Source organism: Cucurbita pepo, chromosome 3 (assembly GCF_057944985.1).
Source record: "Cucurbita pepo subsp. pepo isolate OVF chromosome 3, ASM5794498v1, whole genome shotgun sequence".
Classification (NCBI taxonomy): domain Eukaryota; kingdom Viridiplantae; phylum Streptophyta; class Magnoliopsida; order Cucurbitales; family Cucurbitaceae; genus Cucurbita; species Cucurbita pepo.
Window position 1 is genome coordinate 3793762 of NC_141800.1, and position 24874 is coordinate 3818635.

The window sequence follows — 24874 nt, forward strand, 5'->3', positions numbered from 1 at the left end:
GATCTGATCGGAGATGGGCCGCGGGGTGTGGTTTTGGGCAAAGGGCTTTTTCTCAATAGCACAAGAGATCGATTTGAATTAAATTGTTTTGGTTTTTGGATTCGTTGTTTCACATGATCCGTTTCGTACAAAACAATTAAAAAATTTCACGTTTATTTGTTATACACAAAAGAGACCAAACAGTTTTAAGCCTACGCCTCCGCCCAATCTCACATGTCCAAAACTCCACGAGGTTAAAACATTATACTATGGTAAAAAAAAAATATTTACGGTATCATGAAAATGTATCGATGCCTAAATTGTAACGGCTCAAACCAACCGTTAACAGATATTGTCATCTTTGAGCTTTTCTTTTTGGGCTTCATAACACAATGTGGGATCTTACACGAATTCAACTCAAGTTTTCTGTTACGCATCACAATTCTCGTGCATGCTTTTTCCCTTTCTATGTATATGAGATTGACCTAGAGTTCGGTCGTGCTCTATTAGATCGGATCGGTGGGCTTGGTCTATGGTTTGCTCTTAGGGCCTTTTAACATTTCATGTGAACAAGAGAGGAAGAAATTACACGTGGCAATTGGTAATATTTAATATTCACGTGGCATTCTTTGATGGGCTAAAGCCTTTTCTCATACAAGACTGGCCCAATGGGCCAAAAGAGAACCCTAGGTATTGATGAGACAGATTATCAGACATTAAAATGCGCTTAATAATAATATTTGGGGTATCAAACTTAAAATATATATTTAAACTTTTAAAATAATTTTAAAAATACCTTTCAACTTAAAAAAAAAAAAAAAATTATTATTATTATTAATTTTAAATTTTTTTTTACAACTTAAAAATATATTTAAATATTGTTATCGTCAATACATAAATGGAACCGTTAATGTCACGTTTAAGAAGATACTCGTAAATTTTAAAATTAATATTAATATTCTTAAAAATTTTAAATTTTTTAAATATTACCGCTCTTAAAATTAAAAAAAAAGAGGTGATTTTTCATGAGAGATAGACAGTTTCCATTCATATATCAATGATAAGATTTGTTTTATTTATTTATTTATTTATTTATTTTTGTTAATATTAATTTTTAGGGTATTAATATTACTTTTATTCATTAATATTTTTTATGAAACTTAATAATGTAAAAGCTAACATTAGTTGGAAAGTAAAACGAATCATTTCTCACAAGCGTGTGAAATCTCTTATTAACATAAGCTTTTTAAAATTTGTGAGTTAAATGACGATGTGTAACGAATCAAAATGGATAATATTTACTACTAACACATAATTTTTACAATTTATTTAAAATTTTAAAGATAGTAATAATATATATTTGTTAAGTTTAATGTTATATTTTAGACAAATAAATAAATATCGATATATATATATATTGAGGCAGAAATAATAATTAATATGCATTTAAGTCAATGGGGTATAAATAATAATTAAAAAGAAAAAGTGAGAAATAGGTGGTGTTTAGAAGATACAAAACATAAACAACTAATTAATTAATTAATTAAACAAATCCCATGTAACAAGCTGGCAATCGACAATTAATTAAAATACACACAATATGTCCGAATATTGTCTTCCTTTTTTCAATAAACACGACCACCAACGTTGTCTTTTAGCGATTCCCACCTAAATTTTATATATTTATTAATTTCTGTAGCTTTTTATTTTTTTAATATCTGCATATATGTTATTATTATTATTTATTAATGCAGCGTACAGCAGATATTCCAATGTCAATGGGTGAGGCCCTTCATATTGGGATCAGATTTAGATCTTGTTTTATAGTATTTTTAAAAGGGTAAATAAATCATTTGACCCTATTAATTAATTATTATGTATTTAAATTCAATTAACTTCTTATTATTTTAAACTATAATTATAATAACCAAATTGTAATTGAAAATTAAAATATTTAGAATTACATGAATTAAAATGTTTATAATTAAATCAATAACCCACGATTTTATCTTTAAAAATAAAATAATTATGGAAAAGGGAATGGGGCATTGAAAAGTGACCAATCATGTAAAAAAGAATAAAAATAGGGCTTTATGAGTAAATATTAAAAGAATTGGGGACCATGAATAAGAGAAAAAAAGAATTTTTAATTAATTATTTTGTATAGTAAGGGCAAGTTGTTGAATGACCAGTCCCCATACAAAAGGAATAAGCCTTCTACTTGTAATAGACTACACTCCGACTAATATTTGAATTTTAAAATAAGTTTCAATTTTGAAAATTTTCATTTATTTACTATAATTTTAAATTTTATTATAAAAATATATATTTCAGATATTTTTTAATTAAAATAAAGAATATAAATTGATGTAATAGATAATTTATAAAAATTTAAAAGTTATATGTGATATTTTTATTCTTATATTAAAAAATAAGTTGGTTGTTGCCATTTATTTTATTTTAAAATATATTATTGTCGTAAAAAAATAAAATTAATGCGTAAAATTTAGAGTATGAAAATGAACCTTAAAGAAAAATATTTAAAAAATATTATATTTACTCTTACAATTTTTTGGCATTAAAAATATTATATTTACAAAATTTAGATTATAAAATTTTGTCCCCTCGTGGAAACATTTATGGCACATTTTTTGTCTATGTCCATAAAATTTGGATACCTAGTAATTCCATTTGGTATATATATATATATATATATTTTAAACTCTTCGTGGAAACATCGTACACTTTATTATATATATATATATATATATTTTATTAAGACTAATTGAGAAGTTCTGTGGGAAACATCACACACTTTATTAAGACCAACAATTTTATATATACTTTATTAAGACGAATGAAAATTAACAAAATAGTTGAAACTACTGATCTGTGTTGCTTGGGATTTATGAACTAAGTAGGGTGGAGATGTAGGGTAATCAATCTATTCCTAAATTTTTTCCAACGTTTATTCTGAAATACCTAATCATTTTCCTAAATTTAATCCTAAAATCCTTAAATCATTTTAGTAAATTTATTTCTAAAATCTTAAATCATAAATATAATTACTCATACCATGGTTAGGCTTAACCTCATTGGGCTAGTAATGACATTTTACCTATATATATATCAAGATCGAGATCAGCCTAAACTCATTCAAATATCTAAAAGAGTCGGATTAAAAAACAAGAAACATCGACTTGTCTTTGGTTAAGAACAGTTGCACTAGCTTATTAATAATAGTCGATGTTTCAGTTTGATCAGAATCTATCCATCACAACTACTTACTAGTGCTCAGAGAGAGAGAGGGGACTCTTTCATATATGTCGACTCTTAGAATGAGAAATAGGTCATTTATTTTTTTTCAGAAATAGTTCCCGCCTTTGTTGCACTATAATAAATCCTAAAAAATAAAATGAATAGATAAATAAATAACTCACTTATATATATATATATATATATATATAAAAGAATAATTAAGCTTTCCCTTTTTGAATTGTTTAACTAACTAGCTCAATCAACCATTTATTGTAAAATTAATTAAAATTATGTTAAAAGGCAAATGGTCGGTTGGAAAAAAAAAAGAAAAAAAAAATAATAATAAATTAAGATGCATGCGTAACGAATCCACAATTTATATATTGAACTGTAATTAATTAAAAGTATATATTAAATACGAGCATGATAATATTTATTGTGGAACATAACTTCAACTGTGGTACAGCTGGATTTTATCTGTATGTCCAACCTCCTTTTCATATTATTATTAATTATTATATGTTTATAATAGTAGCTTGATTACCTTTTTGTCTCCCAACATATATCTAATTATTAACACGCGCTTCATTTTATTACATTATATTAATTTTATATAATCCACCACCATTTTTTTGCCACGTATTTTTTTAATTTTGTAAATATTTTAAAATAAAAACATAACTTTTTTACAATAATAATTGTTTTTTTATTTATTAAATTATCCAAGATTAAATAAAATAAACTATTTATTTTATTCTCTTCGAAAAAAATAATAAATAAATAAATATGGCTACAAAAATATGAGAGAGAGAGGCGTTCCCAAAGTTGACAAAGGAATTGCATTATTTTATGGGTCAAAAATGTTATAAATGTGATTTTCTCCTCAATTTCAGGCAGGATTTGGCAGCACATAATGTTGTACGTACACATACTTTATAATTAAATATATATTTTGTCTTTATTATAAAACTTTAAGCACTTAAAAAAAAACCCCAACATTTTCTGAATTTACAGTACAGTCCTTTTTTAATTTCATGTTTCCCCCCTAAAAATAGGGATTTTCAGTTCAGACTGACCCATTTGTGTTAATAAATTAACTCGGTATCCAGCATCATATATTATAATAAAATTAATTTAAATTATAAATATTATATATTAATAAATTTAGACAACAAGTTACTTAAAATAAAATTATTATTCTACAACAACTTCACCAAAATAATTAAAAAATTATTGTGTAGATAATTTTTTTTAAAATGAGTAATACAAATATAGAAAGACAAGCTTGTTGGATAATGGAAGTCCCACATCCGCTAATTTAGGGAATGATCATGGGTTTATAAGTGAGGAATACTAACTCCATGTATGAGGTCTTTTGGGGAAGTCAAAGGAAAAAAAGTTATATCTTACGTTCATAAAATGTATTTTAATAAAAGATTTAAATTAATACAATTTTTTTTTCTGTTGTCAGTATCCACAACACATACTTGGAATGATTTGTTCTCCTCTTCAATCAATGTGGAAATCACAATCCACCCTCCTTCTAGGTCAACGTCTTTATTGGCACATAGTCTTCTCGATCCATCCTACTTTGGGGCCTAACGTTCTTGCTGACACTCGTTCCTTTCTCCAATTGATGTGGTTGACACATAGCCTCCTCACTGACATATAGTTTGGTGTCTGGCTCTAATACCATTTGTAACGATCCAGCCCACCAATAGCAAATATTGTTGGCACTCGTTCCTTTCTCCAATCGATGTGGGACTCTTGCCAAATCCACCCCCTTCCGGGCGAGCGTCCTTACTGGAACACACCTCCTCACTGACATAGAGTCCGGTGTCGAGCTCTAATACTATTTGTAACGACTTAGACCCCCGAAAATAGATATTGTTTTCTTTAGACTTTAACTTCAAGATGGATATGTTTAGTGAGAAGTTTACACAGAAGTGTTTCGTTAACTTAGCCAACTAATGTGAGACAACACAACTTAACTTGAAAGTTTAAAACTTATTATAAATTTTTTAATTTTTTAAATCTTTTAGACTATTTTTGACACGGACTTAAAAAAATTATGAAATTAAGCATATAATTTAACGAAATATATTATTTAAAAATAATAATAAATATTTAAGTAGTAACTGTTCATTAAATAGGACAGGTCAGATGCTCGTCTACAACCCCATGTTCCCTTCACTTCAACATCAATCCGCCTCTCTTTTTTCTCTCTCTCTTTCTGATCTGTGATTGCATGAAAATGCGTGTCGATTACAACTGCAGCAGAAATGTTCCTTTTCTTCTCCCATAAATTCTCCAATTTTTCTCTCTAATTTCTCCGATCACTTTCGCTTTAACTTTTACTCCACAATACCAGATCCAACCTCCGCCGTCACGATTTTCCGGCCGTCCGGTCGCCGTCGCCATGCTCCGATCCTTCGCCAGGTTAGTTCTAGTTTCTATTAGGCGATTCCTTTGTTTTCTCTTACTGTGTTGAAAGCGATCGCCGCCGTTGATCTTCGACGCCGCGTTTTGTAGAGAGATTGAGATTATCGGCAATGATCTTCTCAGAGGCGGTTTTAGGGCATTTTCTTCAGTTTCCAGTCGCAGAAGGTAATAAATAATTCGATTAATTTTCACCGATTTTATTTTTTTATTTTTTATTTTTAATCTTTTCCGTTTTGGCTTTGCTGAATTCTGTTAAGAACATGAATAATTCGTGGAGGTTGTTCATCTCTTTTGCATTTTCGGTTTGGATTAATTTGATTTTCTTTGTTTTTTAAAATAATTCGAAAAGAAGATTCTGATGGATTTACTTTACTTTCGTGACTCCTTGGGATTCGCTTCATCGTTTTTAATAATTTTTTTTTTGTTAAAATATCATTTTAAATGTATGTATTCATATTTTCATTAAAAACAAATAAATTATGTGATTTTTTTTTCAAAATTTATGAAGAGGACGCTGGTAAGGAGAATTTTATAGGATCCTTTTTAAAATTAATTAAAAGTATTAAAACTAAATTAAACTTTTCAAATATATAAATTAAAATGGTATTAAATTATTTTATAGATCTTCGTTTTTTAAATTATTATTTTTAATTTCTCTACTTTTTAAGTTGAAGTTTGAGATAAGTTTCAATTATGTTAGTTGATTTGTTTAAAAAATAAATTTCGAATTTTAAAATTATTTAATATATATATATAAATTATAAAATTTGATAATAAAAAATAATTCATAGACATTAGATCACAGGATTGATATTATTATTTACTTTTGTTTAGTAAAATAAGATTGTTTTATAGTTATAATAATTTACCTTATGATTTTTTAAATATTAATTATTACATATATTTATGTGAATGATATTATAGGTCATGCTTAACTGTTGCGATCACATGATTAAAAAAAAAAAAAAAAAACTTTTAAAATCTAAATATATAATTGAAAATATTTTGTATAATTTAATTTTTTTATATTAAATATTACTATTACTATAAATATTGAAATTACAACAAGGGAATAATGCATCCAAACACATTTTTTAAAAATTATTGTTCTTAGAAGAATAAACTTTAATAAATAATATCCATATAGTCTTTTACCTATAACTTTTAATGATTTGACTCATTTTTTTCCCGACAATAGATTAAAAAAACATTGAGAAAATATGTCATAAACTTTATGCCTTATTTGGTGTAACATTTTTAACTCGTCTTTCTTCTGTTGTCTACGCAACTATAGTCGACATGCACATGTTAGGTAGTTGTCCAATTAAAAAAATATATTTTAAAGTAAATGAGAATAATTTAATTAATCACGAAAGTTTAAGATTTAAATTGATGCGTAAATTTTATGATTTGGAGTTTTAGGAGTTTAGTTGAATCATTGCAAAGCTCATTTACTCTTAAATTGTTAAAATTTATCGGGATTAAATAGTTTTGTTTTGCGACGACAATTGTTTATAAATAATTGAGACGATAATTTTGTAGGAATGTTTTGATTAATAGGAATAAAAATAAATATGAAATATGAAAATTTAAGGAATTTGCCCTCACCCCCCTTCGCTTTCTGCAGCTGTCATTTCTGTCACAATTCCTTTTCGGCAAAATGTAATAATATTTAATTATAGGCCCGAAAATGACAGCATGAAAATGAGTCCTGCTCCTAATTTCTTTACCACATTTTTTTATTATTATTAATAATTCATATTAAAAGTGAGTTTAAATTTAGTCCTAAATATATTTGGAATTAATGAAAATTAAAAAAAAAAAATCGTTATTAATGGGCCTTAATTATTCCCTTTTTGTTTTTCGAATCAGGCTGGACGGCAAGGTGGCTTTGATCACTGGGGCAGCAAATGGGCTGGGCCGGGCCACAGCCCAAGAGTTCGTCGATCATGGGGCCCATGTAATCATCGCCGACATCGACACCACACTGGGCTCACAAGTAGCCGAGCAACTGGGCCCCACCGCCAAATTCGTACAATGCGACGTGGCAGTGGAGTCGGAAGTTGCCGCCGCTGTGAATTTCGCGGTGGTCCGCCACGGGAAGCTGGATATTATGTACAACAATGCTGGAATCACCGGACCGGCGTTGCCGCCGAGTATAGCAGAGCTGGACCTGGCGGAGTTCGATCGAGTAATGAGAGTCAACGTACGTGGTGTCGTGGCTGGTATAAAGCACGCGGCTCGAGTCATGGTCCCAACTGGGTCCGGGTCCATCCTGTGTACCTCGAGTATAAGTGGGCTCATGGGTGGGTTGGGCCCACATCCCTATTCTATATCTAAACACGCCATTCCGGGGATAGTGAGGGCGGTGGCGACGGAGCTCTGCCGGAGTGGAGTGAGGGTGAACTGCATATCGCCGGCGCCGGTGGCGACGGCGATGGCGGTGAGTGGGATAGGGGAAGTATACAAAGGGGTTAGTAGGGAAGAGATAATTGGAATTATCAATGGGCTTGGGGTTCTCAAGGGCGCAAAATGCGAGGAGGGTGACGTGGCGAAAGCTGCTCTGTATTTGGCGTCTGATGATGCCAAATACATCACCGGTCATAACCTTGTCGTCGACGGCGGTTTTACTTGTTTCAAAAACCTCGAGTTCCCTTCCCTCCACTAGTCTGCTGCCACGTGTGTAGATAGGAAAAGACAAATTTAGCCCCCCCTTGTGTTTGTTTTTTAGTTCTCCAAGCCTAAAATGTTTTAAATTCCGCTTTTGAATTTTGAATTGTTATTTGTTCATAATTTATTGTTCAAATAATGAGCGAATTTGGCAACATTGATTTCATTAATTATGTAATTTTAATTTTAAGTGAGTTAATCCAATAAATTAACCCTATTCGGACTTGAACTCGATCTAACATCGATTCATTTAGTCAAGCTCAAGGATAACACACGTGTAGGGGAGAAGATGTATACTAGTGTATACAGATGTCGAATCTGAATCTTAGACATGAAACAAATGGTATCCGAGCGGTACCTCTCTCAGTAAGATGCGGCTTAAAGACAGATCAAGACAAAATGTGGTGGGTGTTGGATGATGAAAGTCCCACATCGGCTAATTTAGGAAATGATCATGAGTTTATAATCAAAAGATACTCTCTTCATTGGAATGAGGCATTTTGGGGAAACACAAAGCAAAGCTATGAGAGCTTATACTTAAAGTTGACAATATCATACAATTGTGGAGAGTCGTGTTCATCTAACAGTGCATCTTTATTCGATAGCTCATTTTATGTGACCATATCGTGCGGGAGGCAGGAAAATAACAAATTTCACATATGGGTATGAAACGTTACATAAAGAATCGACTATAAGTTCAACTATATTGAATCTTGAGAACGTTGCGTTATATGAAAACTCGACTATATCGACGGGATTGAGAGCTAAACAAGAACTAATATAGGAAGAATTTAGGTCGGAATTGAATTTAGGGTATAGTTTTAAGGAGGGAGAGGGACAAAAATGAGAGTGAGCACATGGAGAGGATTATCCAGCTTGCATTACAGTGACTGCATGTCTGGTGAAGTTGCATGTTGGCCACGTGTGCCCTGCGTTATCCATACTATCCACATTCTCTCTCAAACCCCTACTTTCCTTTCCATGTGATGGAGATTCACTCCCATTCTCCTCCACTTTTTTTTTCTCTTTATTATAATTCAAACATATATCATATATTAATTAGTTAAAATATATGAAAAAATAATCATTTTTATTATGATTTTTATAGATTAATAAATTTTATATTTTGATTTCACCTCGATCTAAATAGTCACTATAATTATTGGGGTGACCGTTCGATAGCTAACAGAAAAAAATCATAATCTCGATATTCAGCTACGTTTAGTTAACCGAGAAAATCATAATCTCTATCCACAACCCCGTTTAATTAAGAGGGAATAGTCATAATTTTTGTCCCAACCCCGTTTAGCTAACCGGGAAAAATCTATTTCCACTCCCTTCTTTATTTTCGGTATGAACGAGATTTTCTTTTACGAGGAAAAAATCATACCTGTTGTAATCACCATACATCATAATTTATATCCTACTTTGTTGACTTTAAGGAAAGAGAAAAAAATGTGAATATTATTAGAGGTAGACAGAGAAAGGAGTGGAAATCAACTATGAACAAAGGAGAAGACTATGCCTTTGACTCGAAAATAAAGTTGGAAGTAAAAAAAAAACACTTTTGGTCTTCGAACTTTCATGAAATTGACAATTTAATCGCTAAATATTAGTTTATAACGGTTTAATTTTTGTGCTTTACAATTTGTAACGATTCAGTTCCGATTGTAAAAATATTATAAAAATTTAAATAAAATTCTTATATATGGAATCATAATATTTATAAACTATAAAAAATTAAATGGAATCATAATATTTATAAACTATAAAGATTAAGTCCGTCTTAATTTGGTAGAAAATGGACTCAAATATTACTTATATTCGAGGCTAAATTATTATAAAATTGAGAATATAAAAATTAAATCATCATTAAAAAATTATATTCTTAATTTTTTATTTATTTTGGTTTCTATAGATTTTAAAAATAAAAATAATAAATTTTTTTTTTTTAAATAATTGAGTTAATTTGAAAATTAGAAAAATGGCGGTGAATTTTGGAGAAGGGAAGAGAATCACGAGAAACTTGGGGTTTGTTCTATAAAATTTATTCCAAAATTTGCCTCTCATCTCCTCATTATTAATTTACTTTTCCAATTTGTAATTAATGTGGCGTGGTTCCAATGGCAATATAAAATTAATATTTTTTTTAATTATATATATATATATATAACTTTCCCCTCCCAATAGTTATATACCGTGAGCCGTTATTGTTACCTGCATATATAACACCTCTTTCAAAATCTCTCTTTCGAAAATCTCTTCTGCCATCGTTTTCTAAAACTGAGGTCAAAGGTTCAAGCATACGTCGCTTGGCCGTAGGCGACATAAGAACGAATTGGCTTAACTTGTTGAAAAGTGAGTGCGCACAATCACGTGTCTGCTGCAGTGCGATTGTGACAAGTGGTATAATAAAAAAAAAATTATATATATATATATATATATATATATATATATATATTATATTCTCTTCCTGTTTATAAATTTCAAAAAAAAAAAAAAAAAAATTGTGTTGATAAATTTTTTAATGTATTTGAAGTTATTAAATAATCTGATAAATCTCTAAATTTTTAAAATTTAAAAAATCATATATAATTTAAGGGTCGGATGAACATAAAATTATAAATTTATATGATTTTATCATCAAATTAATTTTTTTTAAAAATTATGTTATATATAAAAGTAAGATTAAATTTATAAATAAATCTATATTTTACTAATATTTACAAGTTTTTCTATATTTTATTCATTCATTTTTTTATAGATAATTCGGGATGCTATCTTTATTTATACGAGATATTTAGACTAAGATGGTAACATTAAATTCGGGTAAGTTTAAAATAAATTCAAAATTAATATTAACATTGCTTTTATAACATTAAATTACAATTTTAAGAGATAAGATATTTTGAAATTAACTTAATTGAAAAAAATTATTCATGCTAATACGTCCAAATTGGTAAAGAAAAATATCATACTCATACGAAAGATAAAAACAACGGAACGGTTATCTTAAATTGTCGTTTTCATCTTTTTGATGATTAAATTAAGAAAAACGCGTAGAACAGTTACAGATACATGTATGTGAAAAACAGGAAAACGATTATCTCGCGACATTTTAAATCACACAAATTTTGTGTTCAATGAACGTTTTTCTTCATATAAGACATAACTGACAATTAAGCATCACGTTCGACTTTTTCAAATAAATATATTAAAAAAAAAAATCTAATCCAATTATAAAAAAATTCATTTTCACTTCTTCAAATAACCATATGAATTGCATTAATAACAAATCTAGATAATGTTAAGTTTTTTCATTAAAGACGTAAATAGATCAACATATACATAAATTAAGTTACATAATATCCTAGTTGAGATATTCGATCAGCTAGCTCAGTTAGCTGAGTGGTAAGCTTCGAAAGATATTGTCTGTTTTGACCCATTACCGTTAGTCTCACAATTTTAAAACTCGTCTACTAAGGAAAAGTTTCCACACCCATATAAAAATGCTCTGTTTGGCTCTTATACAATTTGTAACATCTAAAGTCCCGCTTTGACCAGTTACGTATCACCGTCAGCCTCACGATTTTAAAACGCATCAACTAGAAAGAGGTTTCCATACCCATATAAGGAATGTTTTGTTCCCGACATGGGGTCTCACAAAGATATTTATACTGGCATGATGTTTTGTCCAACGTGCTTCGATATTTCAGTTAGTGTATAGATTGAAGAACGGTCGAGTTGAGCTGCTTTGAGATCAGTTTCTCTTTAGCTTGTCAAGCAGGGATGAAGGTCGACTTCAGTGGTCCAACAAAGCCGAGTGGAAGGGCGTTGCTCAACAAATATATGTTACTTCGGGACAATAGTATGATCTTCTCTGAGAGCTCACATCGACCGAAATGCTCGACACCGCGATGTCGATCGGGATGGTTTGCCATTTTGTGTTGAATTTTAATTGTGAAGAGGAAAATTGGGAGAGAGAGAGAACCACACATTGGCGGTCTACTCTTTTTGCGCTAAAACGTAACCTTCAAAGTTTTAGTATATATTTGTGTTCATTTCGTCTCTCCATCTCTCACTCTCAAAAGCCTTTTCCCTTCCTTCACCATTTTCTCTCCTCTCCTCTGCTCTGCAACTCTCTCCGCCCAAATGCTACCGAAATCCACCGGAATCCTTTGGCTTGACGGCGACCATCACGACGGCGCTTCTTGGAATAGAACCAACAACCACAACAACGATGACATCGCTGTTGCTGGCTCCGCTTCCTCCTTCAAATCCATGCTCCAATCGGACTGGTACATGAACTCTACTACTCCTTTGAATCCTTCCAACCAAGATTTTCATTCCCTCTCTTCGCACCCCGATGTTCGAGACCTTCCTTTCAACTCCAATCCGCCGGATAACTTGCTCTTACGCCCCATAGATTCTTCCTCTGCCTGTTCTGCATCACAGGCTTTTGCTATGGATCCTTCACATTCCCAATCGATGTTGCCTCCTCAGAAATCCTGTTTCCCTTCTCTTTTTAACGTTGCTTGTAGCAGTAATTTTGAAAACGGCTTCGATTTGGGCGGTGAGAATGGCCTGCTTGGTTCTTACCAGGGGAACCAAGTTTCGAATTCCTCAGGTATGATGGGATTCAACGGCATTTCTTCTCTTCCTCAAATCGGTAATCAGGAACTAAGCTTAAACAACGCGGAGTTTCCGGTCGCTGATAACCCTCCGGCATTCGGCGCTGGATTTAATCCGACGGATGCCTTCGAGAGCTTCGATGGTTGCGGGAATGCTCTGTTTCAGAATAGGTCAAAGGCTTTGAGACCTCCTGAATCGTTCCCTCAGGTCGGCGGCACACAGCCGACGCTGTTCCAGAAGCGGGCGGCGCATCGAGTTGGCTCTTCCGGAGTTGATAAACTAGAGAATTTGGAGGTTTCGGGTTCTAAATTTGGAGACGGCTCAATGTGGATGCCGAATATGGAGAGGCTGATGAAGAACAGCGACGAGGACATTGAGGACGACAGCCTGGATATTTCTCGCTTGAATTACGATTCCGATGAAGCCAATGAGTATAATAAGCTAGAGGACAATGTTAATGCTAAAAACTCCGGAAGCAATTCCAATGCCAACACCACTGTAACTGACGGAAACCAGAAGGGGAAGAGGAAGGGGATGCCGGCGAAAAATCTCATGGCGGAGCGACGGCGGAGAAAGAAGCTGAATGATAGACTTTACATGCTTAGGTCCGTCGTACCCAAAATCAGCAAGGTACGGATTCTGGCTCTTGCTCTCGATTTCAAGATAGAATAAATGTTCTTAGTTTTTTATGGCTCTGAATCATTTGGATTTCTGGCATAATTGCATCGAATTTGTAACTGTTAAGTGTAACAGATGGATAGAGCTTCAATCCTTGGAGATGCCATTGATTACCTGAAGGAGCTTCTTCAAAAGATAAATGAACTCCATAATGAACTTGAGTCGACTCCTCCTCCTCCTGGTTCTTCGTTGCAGCCTCCTGCAAGCATTCACCCTTTGACGCCGACGCTGCCGATACCGACGCTGCCGAATCTTCCCTGTCGTGTCAAAGAAGAGCTGTGTCCAAGCTCCATGTCAAGCCCCAAAGCTCAGCCTGCCAGGGTAACTATCGATTTTCCCCCTTTGCTTCTTATAGCTTTGGTGGTATTTTTGTGCTTTATATCTATATGCAGTTAGAGCTAATAAATTGGGTTCGGAAGAGCTAAGGGCATTGCAGTTCTTTCTTATATTAGTGATTTAAATGATTGCTTAGTAATTTTAAGCTTGCTTGAATGTAGAAGCTATCATTGCATGAACTAAATTCTCCTTGATCGAATGGGTTAGGTCTGAAGCGTAATTTTAGTCAAATGAATCAATAGGACGTCCCCCAAATAATGAGATCCAATGATCTATCTGATACTTGTGTGGGACGGGACATTGTAACAGCACAAGCTTATTGGGTTGTGAGATCCCACATCGGTGAGAGAGAGGAACGAAACATTCTTTTATAAGGCTATGGAAACCTCTCCCTAGAAGACATGTTTTAAAACCTTGAGGGGAAGTCCAAAAGGGAACGCCCAAAGAGGACAATATTTGCTAGTGATGGGCTTGAGCGGTTACACGTGCTACATGTGTACAAGGTTACTCTGAAGAGTCCTACCAAACACACTTTCAATGGTGTACTGTCTGTAGTTTCTTAAACTAGCTGTATCATGTGAGTGTCAGTCTCTTTCAGCTTCAGAAAATATGATCAACTGTAGGAGATGAATCCCTTTCATCTTACTTCTGTCTAAGGAAGTCAGATCAACAGGATACCGATGAATATGAAACTTAACCATGATTTACATTCATTTTCTGCAACTAACTTGGTTTCGTTTTCGAACATTTATCGGATTTGTATGCATTTTCTTATGAAGTTCTGCTTCAAATCGTGATCGGTATCGGTATCGGTATTGGTATCGTTCATATATAACAGGTTGAAGTCCGAGCCAGAGAAGGTAGAGCTGTCAATATTCACATGTTTTGTTCTCGCAAGCCAGGTCTCTTGCTATCAACCATGAAGGCTCTGGACAACCTTGGCTTGGACATCCAACAAGCTGTGATAAGCTGTTTCAATGGATTTGCTTTAGACGTGTTTCGCGCCGAGGTTCGATCTGTTTTCCTTTTTCCTTTTTTCGTCTCGCCCCATCGAATTCCTCAATCTGGTATGGTTTGATATATATGCATATCTGCTCATGGAACACGCCATTTCTGTCGTTTTGGTTCGAATTCTTCCATGTTCGTATTTATATATCCGAAAGATTCACTGTTGTTTTGACTCGTTTCAGCAATCCAAGGAAGGCGAGGAGATCTCACCCGAGCAAATTAAAGCAGTGCTGTTGGATTCAGCTGGTTTACATGGTGTTGCTTAAGTGAAGCTGTTCTGAAATGCAGCCATTGCAGTGATGTTTTTATGCTTCTACAAGTTCTGTAAATGCAAACACAGTTAGCTCCGTCTTATTCATGAAGGCGGGTGCGTTCCCATCATCCACAGCTACTATATTTTATTTTGCTTTTAGAACACACTGCATGATCAACCAACCTCATTTGGTTGAGTTCTTTTGGAATATGATTTTCTTCTGAACGTAGTTTCCTTCTTGATCTTTCTCCCATTTGAAAATTTTTCACTGCTCTAACATCTCCATGATGAACTCAACAGCCTTCCTCCAATAATTTTGTGCTTTTTAGATGTATGAGAGAAACCTAAACATAATTCAATTTGAAGAAACATATATACGATTTAGTTAGGAGTTAGTTAGGAGTGTATATAGGTTGAGTCGGGTTGAAAAACTCTTTTGGGTCAACTCGTAATTTTGAGCTGGTGATTGAATGATTGACCGTTAAATATTTTTAAAATTTTAAAAGTAGAGTAGGATTGAATTGGGTGGTTGGTTGTGTTGAACTATAAAAATTTGTGAACCAAAATTTTTAATTACATTTAAGGGTTTAGAATTGTGAAAATGATATGGCCTAACTATGAGCTTGAAAATACACTCCAAATAACAACAATGTAGCTAATACATAGAAATCTCTCTCCACTCTCTCTCTCATTCCCCATATGGGACGGGTTTCCACAGAATCTCAATCCTGCGAATTAAATGAATACCTCTATCGATATATGAGTGATTTACGAAAGAGAAGCTGATAAGAAAAAATGACTTATAAGATAAGCAAAATTATAATCGACCACCTATATGTTGTAGGCGACCGAGGCGATTGCTTTGCGTTCCAAGTGACCCGAGAGAGAGAGCCATACGAGATTAAGAAGGGGAATTGACAATGGAAGTGATGGTGTTTAGTAAGCTTGAGATTTAAGAGAATCAGCTAGTGCCTGATTACCCATTTATACAGAACAGTGTAAGATACATTAGAGCCTGTTCCTCTGGATAAGATTCCTTTGCTTCCTCTTCCTTCCTTTCTGAATTTCCTAAGATATTTTTGCTCTCTACATACACTGCCAAATTTGGCGGTGTCCCACCCCACCGATTACAACTTAACGGAATAGGTTAATTTGAATTGGATCGAAGGTCGGTCCTACTAAAACTAGGTTCTGTCCCTCGTAGAAGGCAATAGACCTCTATATATATTTACTATAGTAAAAGTATTATTCAATATATATAGTCGTTTACTTATGCAATATGACTCATTAGACGATGTGTCGTGATTAATCATAAGTAGCTAAATCAGTAAATGAACATTTCATAGCTCAGAGTCTTACAAATAATGATTCACTGAGATTGAAATGGAAGCCTTACAACTTATTTTCAAACAAAATATAAGGTAGAGCTACGGTTTGATAAACATGGGCCGGAATACTTTTGAGCTAGGCCCAATAATGAACTTATTTTCAACCTGGGCCAAAAATACTTTTGAGCTAGGCCCAACAATGAACTTATTTTCAACCTGGGCCAAAATACTTTTGAGCTAGGCCCAATAATGAACTTATTTTCAACCTGGGCCGAAACACTTTTGGGCTAGGCCCAACAACGAACTTATTTTCAACCTGGGCCAAAAATACTTTTGAGCTAGGCCCAATAATGAACTTATTTTCAACCTGGGCCGAAACACTTTTGGGCTAGACCCAACAACGAACTTATTTTCAACCTGGGCCAAAAATACTTTTGAGCTAGGCCCAATAATGAACTTATTTTCAACCTGGGCCGAAACACTTTTGGGCTAGACCCAACAACGAACTTATTTTCAACCTGGGCCAAAAATACTTTTGAGCTAGGCCCAATAATGAACTTATTTTCAACCTGGGCCGAAATACTTTTGGGCTAGGCCTAACACATGGTTTGTTGCTCTAATTGTAAAGAGGGTTGATGGAAACAAACGTTGTGCTTATTTCAGGAGTTTAGCTGCAGTTTGGGTGGTCGCTATTAACTACTTTGGTAAAATTTGGTCGGTTTATTATTTTATTTTATTTTTTGATAAATTACAACAAAAAAAAAAAAAAAAAAAAAAAAAAAAACCTTTTAACTTTGTTCTTTGTTTTTAAAATATATCAAACTTACATTTCAGAACTATTTTAGGAGGTAAAAGAGCAATAAGAAAGAAAGAGAAGGAAATAAAGGAAGCGAGAAGATTGATAAAAAGAAACGAGTGAGTTGAGAAGCTCGAGAATTGATGTAGGAGAGAGAAACGGGACGAGTTAATAAGTAGGATGAGTTGGTCGAGTTGGTTTTCGAATCTAAACTTCGTATATCGGGCACAATGGGGAGTTCCGGTTTTAACCAAAGAGAGGTCCTTAAGAGGTTACTAATGTTTCCACCAAAGGAGCTTTACTCAAGAACTAGACACAAATCAGCCAAACTTTTAACTATGTAAAGACCTTCAAACTGAAGAGAAAATGGTAGACGAGGGAATTCCAGGCAATTACACTGATTTTGCTATAAACAATTTGAAATTCATAAAAATCAACAGGGTATACATATTGAAATGACAGTCAAAAGCAAGTAGTAAGCTCAAAATATTCAACACAAGATGCGCACCTGCTTAGCTCTGGTATCAAAACAAAGAGAAGGGCTGGCTGCCGCTGGCCAAGCTTGCGACCTCCCTCCTGCATTTGCATATTTCTCTACTCCTTATCAGTACCATCGGCGTTCTCGATCACCCCGAGTAAAGCCAAGGAACCCGAATCGGGTTCCATCGACATCGCTTTTGTTGATTCGAAGGCTTCGTCCCGAGCATATAGCTCAGCCATGCACTTGTAATGCTCAGGAATTGGTGCAATACCATAATGTTGTGCCATTCGTTTGAAGTAAGCACAGCCTGCCTCTACATTCTTCATATGTACACAAGCACATAAAACGCCCACGAAAGTGATTGCATCAGGCTTCACATTTACCCTTTCCATCTCACTGAAAAGATTGAGAGCTTCCTGCCCCAATCCATGTACCCCTAAGCTAGTGATCATCGAGTTCCATGTCGGCAAGCTTTTTCCGGGCATCGTCTTGAAAACTTCTATTGCGTCCTTTATACTACCACATTTGCTGTACATGTCAATCAGAGCTGTCCCGAGATAAACACCGATTTCGAAACCATTGTTGATGGCATAGTCATGAATCCCTTGACCAAGACTTAGGATTCCCATTTCAGTACATGCTTTGATCAAGCTCACCATCGTATACTCATTTGGGCAAATGTTCTCAGCCTGCATTCTCTTGAATAGTTCAAGAGCTTCTTCAGGATTTTGATTCCTAATATATCCATTGATCATTGCTGTCCATGAAACAACGTTTTTACATGGCATCTCATCGAAAATCCTTCTCGCTGCCTGTACATCACCACAAGAGACCAGCCCTGATATCATGGTCGTCCATGACACCACATTGCAAACACGCATTTTCTCGAACACCTTCAGTGCACAACGTTTATGTCCACACTTGAAGTAAAAATCAATCAGATTGTTCTGCACAAATGTATCCCCTGAAAATCCGTATTTGATTAAAGACGCATGAATCACTCTTCCAATGTCAATGGCAAAGGAAGTCGTACAAGCTTTGATGACAAATGGAAATGTAAACTTATCGGCTGCAATTCCTTGACATACCATGTTCTTGTACAACATTAGGGCTTGTTCAGAGAGGCCGTTGATAGTGTTGGCTCTGATTATCAGATTCCAAGTAAACGTGCAAGGATTCTGAATTTGATGAAATAGAAAAATCGCATACGCTATTCTTCCATGGGAAGAGTAGAGATGAATCAGTTTCCTAGTAAGTAATTGATCGTTAGAAATGGCACTACGAATGATCTTGGCATGGATTTGCCTGAGGTGTTTGAAGTTCTTGCAGTTCTGAAGTAAGAAGAGAGCCTTCTTCGCTCCGATGTTACCTCTTGAGCTCAGGAGTAAATTCGTGGTCGCAAAAACGTCATGCGTAGATGAAAGACATGGAACCATTATACAGCTAGTTCAAGAATCCAGATTCAGTACACATTCTGCAAGGAGGAGGAGGAGGAGGAAGAAGAAGAACAAATTCCTAGTACTCCACAGGATACAAAGAAGCAATCAAGAAATTGCGAAATTAAACATTCCCAAACCTGAAGCTAGAGAGACAGGAGAGGCTCTGCAATCGCAGCATTTGGACATTTCTGAATCGGATTTTCTTAGAAAATCGTAATCCAAGGGGAATGAGTGCCGGAATAATGGAGACTTGAGATTCTGAATCAAGAGAGAAGGATTCAATTCACCATGGATGAGCCATTAAAGAGATGAAATTTGTAGTTCCGATTGATGAGCCAAGAACTGTTATCGGCTGCAGATCATACCGATATTCACCCATTTGTGTGGGCTAAATTCTTCTGAGCTTTTCTCTTCGGCGTCGCTTTTATGAATGCTAATTTTAAAAAATATAAAAGTTTATTTTAAAACTTAAAAAAAAATCTAAAATCTAAAAAATACTTATGAAAAGTGTTTAGTATTTTATTTTAAAAATAATTTTAAACCATTAATTATTTTAAAAATAATTTTATAGTATATTTAAATTACTCATTACTATCTTTCAATTTAAAAAAAAAATAATAATAAAAATATATATATACATATATTCAAAACTATACCGGTAAAATTTTAAAAGTAGCATTAGTATCTTAAAATCATCTATCCATACTTTATTCATACTCATAAATTATCTCTACATTTATTAATGTTACTATTAAAAGTTAACCTTAAAATCGTCTATCTATACTTTATCCATATCTCATAGACTATCTCTAAATTTTTTAATGTATGTTTTAAAAGTATATTTTTTAATGTACTTTTAAAAGTTCTTGAATATGTTTTCTTGATTATGTTTTAAAAGTAGTACTCGTAGTAACGATATCTTAAACTAGTAGTAAGGGTATCTTAAACTTTTTTAAAAAAAAGTTTAGAGGTGTTTTCAAAGTTTATAAAAAAAAAAAAAAAAGTGTAAATATGTTTTTGGAGTTTTTAAAAAAATCACGGATATTAATAAAACTTTTGAATAGTCACGAGTACTTTTGAAATACTCTTAAAAACGGTTCCAAAATATTAACGATTTTCATCCAAAATCAACTACAAGAGAAAAAGTGCACTAAACCACCCAAGTGTCTTAGGCAACTATTTAAATGGAAGTGAAGGTGGTGGGTTTGAGATTTGAACGAGTAGAAGCTAGTCTGAATATAGTTTAATTGATTAAGATATAAGTCCTCGTAAAGAAAAAGAAAATGGACGTTTTTACCTTGAGAGTGTTTACAAATAATGGCGAAAACAACTAATGATACACTTTTGTTTGAGAGGATAAAATACAAGCTTTACAACCTACATAGGAACAAAGCCAAAGAATAAAGTGATTCAATTTTCGTACTTGCTAACATCCTACTAAACATTGTATCACAACCTAATTTTGTCAATCCACAGACCTCTGAAGTCCAGGCATGGAGACCCAAGTAGTAGGATAAATCATCTTTTGTCAATGGCACACGATGTCTCGACCGCCCTCTCTCGGAAAGGAATGGGGTTTCAGTGATGCCTCTATTGCTTGTGCCTAGCCACGGTGTGTACCATAATACAATTAGCAAGGAGAGCCAGTTCAGACATGTTGAATGGGTGAATTCTAATTGGAAAGAAGGTATTGGTGCATAGGATATCGTCGAGAACGTTGTTATGCGCTAGAATCGAAAGAATGTCTCACACAAACAAGATCATCCAGCTTATTGCCGTCCATTTTGTACAGGGAGACCCCTTCCATCTGCTTATAATGATCTTGTGCTTCTTTTCTCAAACTGTTGAAGGGTGTAAGTTCCCACTTACTATAACCGGAGTGTTTCCTTGTATCGCTCATATCGGGGGATCCTGAGATAGGACCTTCGGTCCCAGGGTCTACATTGCCCCACACTTTACAGCTGCCAAACTGTCCCAAATCACCCGCTTGACCTGATCGACTCTTCTTCAAGCTCAAGGCTGCAGTGTGAGCCCTCCTAATCGTTTTTCGATCTGGAACATCAGACCAATCTTGCTTCCTCTTAGATCTCATGGGAGAGTGTATCCTTATAACCTGAAAAGTCCTAAGCCATATGAGTATCAAGGCATGGATTACGCCTTTTTTTTTTGGGGGGGGGGGGGACAAAAACTTACACCAAGACACTCTAATAGCTGGTAGTATGCCCTTCCTTGAAGTGGATTATGGCCTTTCCTGGGTGTGGAGAAGTACCTTGTCCTGGAACAGAGAAAACACAAGAGACCAGCTGCAAGTAAGCGACGATGACGGTGAGATAAAAGATAAACAGAAGTTGGTGACAACGGAGTCGCATTTGATGCGTGTGGTAATCAATGAAGCCATAAAAGTTCCAAACAACCAAGTTTCTTACTCCTTTAACGCGCAAATAAGCTAAAAAAATGACTTAAGGCCAATTTAACTGAGTGCTACAGCAAGTTACACTTACCATTCAGTGTAGCCAGGGTCAACAGTGAAACCATATATGTCAACAATATCACACATCGAAAGAGCTAATTCAATAGATTTCATTCCAGTTCCCTTGGCACCTCTACGTAGAACAATACCTTGGAAGAGATAAACTGGATTTGGAATAAGCTGCAAATTAAAACATACAAATCTTTTACAAATGGTAATAAGTTTACAAAGCATACAGAAAGGGAAACAATCGCCAATTCCAAGCCTTTCCCTTTCAGTAAAATTGTTACAGTTCCAAACTAGATCATCTCCTAGCCTCATACCATTTTTAAATTTCCTCGCCTTTCAGCGCTACTGTACAGTAATAAGAAAATTTGCCACATGAGAATATGAAGTAGCTTTTACCTTAATCATTGCATTAAAATCTCTGTGAATCACGCTCTTTATAACAAGTACTTCATCATCTGAAGAAAGAAAGAAATTCTCAGACCTGACATCTTAAACAGAGTCCAGTTAATATTTAACAACAGAAATAAGACACCTTACCAGACCCATTTAGAATTGCAATCATATTGCCAGCAGCACCTCTTACAACAAGACGAAAATCCCTCTTCAGGCCAACATATTTGGCATATTTCTACAGGGGATCATATGGGTCAACATGAGGGTCTAAATATCTTCTGGAGTACTTGATGTAATAAATCAATGTCACAAAACATCACAAAATGTGAAGCATTAAATTTAATGTTCAAAGACAATAAACCAGAGTTCCCTAGGTGTTACAGACCACAAGGATTCAGATTCAACTTTCAGCATCAGAAAGTCTCCCTATTGAAGTTCCTGATACTATCCATTTTCCACAATTTGAATGAAGATGGCAAAAGTCCAAAATTGCATGCTGCAGAGATCTTCTTCTAATCTACGAGTTCACAACTCAATCTTTTTTTAACAAGGACATTTTGGTTTTTTCAATGATCTCTTGATGAGTATGGTTTCTATGAGACATAAATCAGCTGGGGATAACTTGGGAAAATGGAAAGGGAAACAACCATTGATACTGAATTTATTTGTAGGCATTCAAGAACACTTTATATCTAAAAGGAAATTAGATACTTGAGACAAAACAAATGCACAAGGAAAAAATGACAACAGCAAGAGTTATTAAATTACTATTTACAGGACAAACTACTGAGTAAAAGACTCTAACTAACCTGAATAAGGCGTTTAATAAATCAATAAACGACGGAAAAGATTCTTGAGTAAGTAATCGAAAGAATTGGCTAGTACAGCTTGCTTACTTCATTTACAGGTGCCTCATTATCACGTATAACAGCATCATGACTATCAATTTCTTCACCAAACTCAGTCTTTAGAAGATCTCCGGAGTTTCCCACAACTGCACAGGTTTTAAACTGCTTGGGGTGAAAAGGAGGTTTTGATGGTAGGATCAAATTTAGGTGTTCCTCACAAAGAGTTCTATTGTAACATTTATCTGCTCCCCTACACAAAGGTAAATAGATTTCACTACACCAAAAACAATTGCAGTCTCTAGATCAAATAAATCTACCAGATGAAATTAACTTGAAGGAGAGTAACCCTACAATTGGGCGATTCTCTTTGCAGCATAATCAAACCACCCATCAGGCCGTGCATCCAAATACTCTCTCGTCAAGACAGTAGTCATGTTGCGATACTGTATTGCTCAACATTCATTAGAATGGGTATGTATGCTCTTTAAGAGAATGCACAAATTAAAGATGGCTACTACCAACCTGTTCCCACAATAATATTGCCTCACACACATCATACGGATACTCCAAAGGCTCATAAATCTTGAATTGCTCATTATACTGCCAACACAGAGCATTAAAAAATCAGCAACAAAGAAGAACAACGTGCACACATACACACAGATGTGAGAGAGAGAGAGACCCATGTACTATTTGTGCCTTCTGGGAACTTGAGAACCAACTTGCAGTGGTCAATAATATGTGCAGTGAGTCCAAGCCCCCTCTTTGCCTGTACCCAATTTCATGATCAGTAGAAGTTCAAAAGGCTAATGAACCTGCAGAAACTAATCCACATACACAATGCATGCATAGGTTTAAAATATTAAAACAACTAAGATGCAGTCTTCTAATAGACAATAGACATTTTCAGGATATGTAGAAACAGTAGGCCGTGAGCTTTGTCATGACTGGGTTGATACCCAAGGTTATTGAAAATCTCAAATGTGCGGCTTCAAATAACTAAAAGTGGAGATCAGACGGCACAAATAACTATGCTCCAAAAAGTGGTTAGAAAATACTGCTCTCTTTAAACTCCTAGAAATATTAGGATGCATTGGACATGCAACAAACAACATCGTAATCCATATCATTGAGATGAATAAATCCACTTCATCTAGAAATCAGAACTAATCAAAGGAAATCAAATACATTTCAAATTATCACATAGGCTGAGCCTTTTCCCCTCCTCCAGCAAATGTTTAATCGAAAAAGGGAACAGAGTATGAACGCAATTAAGGTAAAGCTAAGAAAAATACAAACCACGCATTGCTGAACGCTGGACTGGAAATCCGATAGAATCCGAACCTCCTCCCTGTTAAGATCTGCAATAGGCTGCTGATAACCTGAGAATTTGAGGAAGAAAAGAGAAAAACATGAAGGAAATGATGAAGGAGATGAATGGTAAAGGGAGACATAAGGAACTGTGGGACGAGGAACCTGCAAAGAAGGAGGATTGAATGACAAAAACAAGAAAAGAGAAGAGAGCAGCAGCGCAAACAAGATGAAGAAGCGTAAGCCTTCTGGCGCTGGTACCATTGTTGGAGAAGGGAGCTTTGAGAGATCTCATCGAGGACCAGATTTCTGGAATGCCAGAGAGTGGATGAATGGCACTGAGACTGAAAGCGAATCACTCTGCAAATCCGATCTCCGTATGGAATTCAAGAATCGGGTTTTTATATCAATTCTCAGTTTCCCTCTGTTCGTCTGTTCGAGCCCTCCGTAATTAAAAGAAATAAAAAATAAAAAAAACCTATTTTCATCCTAATTCTTTGGATTTAATTGATCTAAATTATCTATATTTGCTCATTTTTCATT

The 24874-nt window shown here is 34.4% G+C and overlaps 4 protein-coding genes across 5 annotated transcripts; 2 read left to right on the forward strand and 2 right to left on the reverse strand.

Annotated features, from left to right (window-relative positions):
* Nucleotides 1-5466: 5466 nt before the first annotated feature.
* LOC111790426 (short-chain dehydrogenase reductase 2a) lies at nt 5467-8513 on the forward strand. The gene is made up of 3 exons (XM_023671313.2): nt 5467-5676; nt 5770-5844; nt 7552-8513. Exons 1-3 carry the CDS (start codon nt 5657-5659, stop codon nt 8345-8347), a joined length of 891 nt encoding a protein of 296 aa, XP_023527081.2. The 5' UTR covers nt 5467-5656; the 3' UTR covers nt 8348-8513.
* Nucleotides 8514-12422: 3909 nt separating this feature from the next.
* LOC111790422 (transcription factor ICE1) lies at nt 12423-15496 on the forward strand. Its single transcript, XM_023671308.2, has 4 exons — nt 12423-13611; nt 13735-13980; nt 14834-15004; nt 15186-15496. Exons 1-4 carry the CDS (start codon nt 12502-12504, stop codon nt 15267-15269), a joined length of 1611 nt encoding a protein of 536 aa, XP_023527076.1. The 5' UTR covers nt 12423-12501; the 3' UTR covers nt 15270-15496.
* A 2204-nt stretch (nt 15497-17700) lies between these two features.
* On the reverse strand, nt 17701-19715 carry LOC111790424 (pentatricopeptide repeat-containing protein At3g26630, chloroplastic). Of its 2 annotated transcripts, none has more exons than XM_023671310.2 (2): nt 19438-19715; nt 17701-19304 (listed from the first exon to the last, which is right to left on the reverse strand). In XM_023671310.2, the coding sequence occupies exons 1-2, from the start codon at nt 19476-19478 to the stop codon at nt 17975-17977; spliced, it is 1371 nt and encodes a 456-aa protein (XP_023527078.2). In that variant the 5' UTR covers nt 19479-19715; the 3' UTR covers nt 17701-17974. The 2 variants fall into 2 exon arrangements, with proteins under 2 accessions (XP_023527078.2, XP_023527079.2); XM_023671311.2 differs by having other exon boundaries at nt 17701-19335.
* An 854-nt stretch (nt 19716-20569) lies between these two features.
* Nucleotides 20570-24779, reverse strand: LOC111790423 (sialyltransferase-like protein 1). Its single transcript, XM_023671309.2, has 11 exons — nt 24497-24779; nt 24320-24402; nt 23703-23789; nt 23543-23620; nt 23372-23463; nt 23069-23270; nt 22317-22407; nt 22176-22234; nt 21802-21950; nt 21494-21575; nt 20570-21413 (listed from the first exon to the last, which is right to left on the reverse strand). Exons 1-11 carry the CDS (start codon nt 24624-24626, stop codon nt 21021-21023), a joined length of 1446 nt encoding a protein of 481 aa, XP_023527077.2. The 5' UTR covers nt 24627-24779; the 3' UTR covers nt 20570-21020.
* Between the last annotated feature and the right edge of the window lie 95 nt (nt 24780-24874).

Excerpts from the sequence above, each read along its gene's own strand:
- LOC111790424 (XM_023671310.2), bottom strand. The coding sequence starts at position 19,478 with ATGCTGCGATTGCAGAGCCTCTCCTGTCTCTCTAGCTTCAG. Across the intron at positions 19,305-19,437 it reads TCCTGTCTCTCTAGCTTCAG|CTGTATAATGGTTCCATGTC; the intron begins GTTTGGGAATGT and ends TTCTTGAACTAG.
- LOC111790422 (XM_023671308.2), top strand. The coding sequence starts at position 12,502 with ATGCTACCGAAATCCACCGGAATCCTTTGGCTTGACGGCGACCATCAC. Across the intron at positions 13,981-14,833 it reads CCAAAGCTCAGCCTGCCAGG|GTTGAAGTCCGAGCCAGAGA; the intron begins GTAACTATCGAT and ends CATATATAACAG. Across the intron at positions 15,005-15,185 it reads TAGACGTGTTTCGCGCCGAG|CAATCCAAGGAAGGCGAGGA; the intron begins GTTCGATCTGTT and ends GACTCGTTTCAG.
- LOC111790426 (XM_023671313.2), top strand. The coding sequence starts at position 5,657 with ATGCTCCGATCCTTCGCCAG. Across the intron at positions 5,677-5,769 it reads ATGCTCCGATCCTTCGCCAG|AGAGATTGAGATTATCGGCA; the intron begins GTTAGTTCTAGT and ends CGCGTTTTGTAG. Across the intron at positions 5,845-7,551 it reads TCAGTTTCCAGTCGCAGAAG|GCTGGACGGCAAGGTGGCTT; the intron begins GTAATAAATAAT and ends TTTTCGAATCAG.
- LOC111790423 (XM_023671309.2), bottom strand. The coding sequence starts at position 24,626 with ATGAGATCTCTCAAAGCTCCCTTCTCCAACAATGGTACCAGCGCCAGA. Across the intron at positions 23,464-23,542 it reads CAATATTATTGTGGGAACAG|TATCGCAACATGACTACTGT; the intron begins GTTGGTAGTAGC and ends TGAGCAATACAG. Across the intron at positions 21,414-21,493 it reads AGCTATTAGAGTGTCTTGGT|GTTATAAGGATACACTCTCC; the intron begins GTAAGTTTTTGT and ends AGGACTTTTCAG.